Raw genomic sequence first — 2,130 nt, forward strand, 5'->3', positions numbered from 1 at the left:
GGGTGACCGAGTGGATCGCGTGAGATGGCGATCGAGAATCTGCGTGCACTCGCTGCTGCTGAAGATCAACCAGATCGGCACGATCAGCGAATCGATCGCGGCGGCAAAGCTGTGCATGGAGAACGGGTGGTCCGTGATGGTGTCGCACCGCAGCGGCGAGACGGAGGACACGTACATCGCCGACCTGTCCGTGGGCCTTGGCACCGGCCAGATCAAGACCGGCGCGCCGTGCCGCGGCGAGCGCACAGCGAAGCTGAACCAGCTGCTGCGCATCGAGGAGGAGATCGGCTCCGCATCCAAGTACGGCTACTCCGGCTGGGCGTAAGGCGTGCTTCCCGGGCACGTGCCGCCGCCATGCGCAGCTTCTTACCCCCTGCCCTCTCGCCCCTCCACTGCATGCGCGTGCCGCTGGCCTAGCGTGGTGCCATCAAAAACAACGCGAGCAACGTGGTCTCTCTGCTGCCTGGCTGGCGCGCGCGTGTGTGGGCGGGCCCCACGACGTGGTCAGGCCGCTGCAAGGGTGTGCGCGCACACCCCCGTGCACTTTTTGCTCTTCTTTCCATGTAAGCGTGCGAGTGGTGCACCGGCGTTGCTGGTGTGGTGTGGTATGCTGTGCCTGCCCCCCTTCCCCAATGCTCGTCCCCGTGGTGAGGAGATGCTTGTGGGCGTGTGCTTCCGTTGCTGCCTTCTCATGCCTGCGCGCGGCGCGGTGCGCGAGGTCGCCTCCTGGCGATCTTTATTCTCCTTTCTGTGGCGATCAAATCTATTCGAAGTGGACTGCCCCTCACTCGAGCTGCGGGCCAATGTTGGTGCGTGCGGCATGCGGCACTGCGCGCTCCGAGGACTCCAGGCGGCTGTGCCTTGCTCACCGCCTCCTGCTCTCCGCTTTGCGTGCTCTCCCTTGCTGTCTCTCTCCTGCCTCCAAGCTCTCCTCCGCCATTGCGCTCCCTCTATCCCCGACACCCCCTCCGCCTCCCCCACCGGCACCCCACTATACCGCTTGCAGCTTCCTGTTATCCCTTGCCGAGCATATTTTCTTTGCTACCTCATTCTTAAACACCAATTCCTTCAATCCCCCTTTCACAATGCCGATCCAGAAGGTGTACGCCCGCGAGGTGCTCGACTCTCGCGGCAACCCGACCGTGGAGGTCGAGGTGACGACGGAGGTCGGCGTGTTCCGCTCCGCTGTGCCGTCCGGCGCGTCGACTGGCGTGCACGAGGCGTGCGAGCTGCGCGACGGCGACAAAACGGCCTACTGTGGCGCCGGGTGCACGAAGGCAGTGAGGAACGTGAACGAGATCCTTGCGCCGGCGCTTCTGGGCAAGGAGGTGTCGGACCAGACCGGACTCGATAAGCTGATGTGCGAGCTGGACGGGACGAAGAACAAGAGCAAGCTCGGCGCGAACGCGATTCTGGGCTGCTCGATGGCGATCAGCAAAGCCGCTGCGGCAGCGGCTGGCGTGCCGCTGTACCAGTACATCGCGCGGCTCGCCGGGACGAAGCAGATTTGCCTGCCTGTGCCGTGCTTCAATGTGATCAACGGTGGCAAGCACGCCGGCAATGCGCTGCCATTTCAGGAGTTCATGATTGCACCGACGAAGGCGATGTCGTTCCGCGAGGCGCTGCGCATGGGCTCGGAGGTGTACCACGCGCTCAAGCTGATCATCAAGAAGAAGTACGGCCAGGACGCTGTGAACGTTGGCGACGAGGGTGGCTTCGCGCCACCGATCAAGCACATCGACGAACCGCTGCCGATCCTGATGGAGGCGATCGAGAAGGCCGGGCACAAGGGCAAGTTTGCAATCTGCATGGACTGCGCCGCGAGCGAGGCGTACGACGCGGACAAGAAGATGTACAACCTGACATTCAAGAACCCCGAGCCGACGTACGTGTCCGCGAAACAGCTGCAGGAGACCTACGAGCGCTGGGTCGCGGAGTACCCGCTGGTGTCCATCGAGGACCCGTTCGCGGAGGACAACTTCGACGAGTTCGCGGCGATCACGAAGGCTCTCACCGGGAAGGCGCAGATCGTCGGTGATGACCTGACGGTGACGAACGTGGATCGCGTGAAGATGGCGATCGAGAAATCTGCGTGCAACTCGCTGCTGCGAAGACAACCAATCGGACGCC

The 2,130-nt window shown here is 63.3% G+C and overlaps 1 protein-coding gene across 1 annotated transcript; it reads left to right on the top strand.

Moving 5' to 3' along the window:
• Positions 1-632: 632 nt before the first annotated feature.
• On the top strand, positions 633-2,129 carry ENOL (enolase; the record flags this gene model as incomplete). Its single annotated transcript, XM_001563368.1, has 1 exon — positions 633-2,129. A coding segment is annotated over one exon (1,497 nt), but the record flags the coding sequence as incomplete, so codon positions are not given.
• Between the last annotated feature and the right edge of the window lies 1 nt (position 2,130).

The sequence above is a fragment of the Leishmania braziliensis genome, chromosome 14, assembly GCF_000002845.2.
Source record: "Leishmania braziliensis MHOM/BR/75/M2904 complete genome, chromosome 14".
NCBI lineage: Eukaryota > Euglenozoa > Kinetoplastea > Trypanosomatida > Trypanosomatidae > Leishmania > Leishmania braziliensis.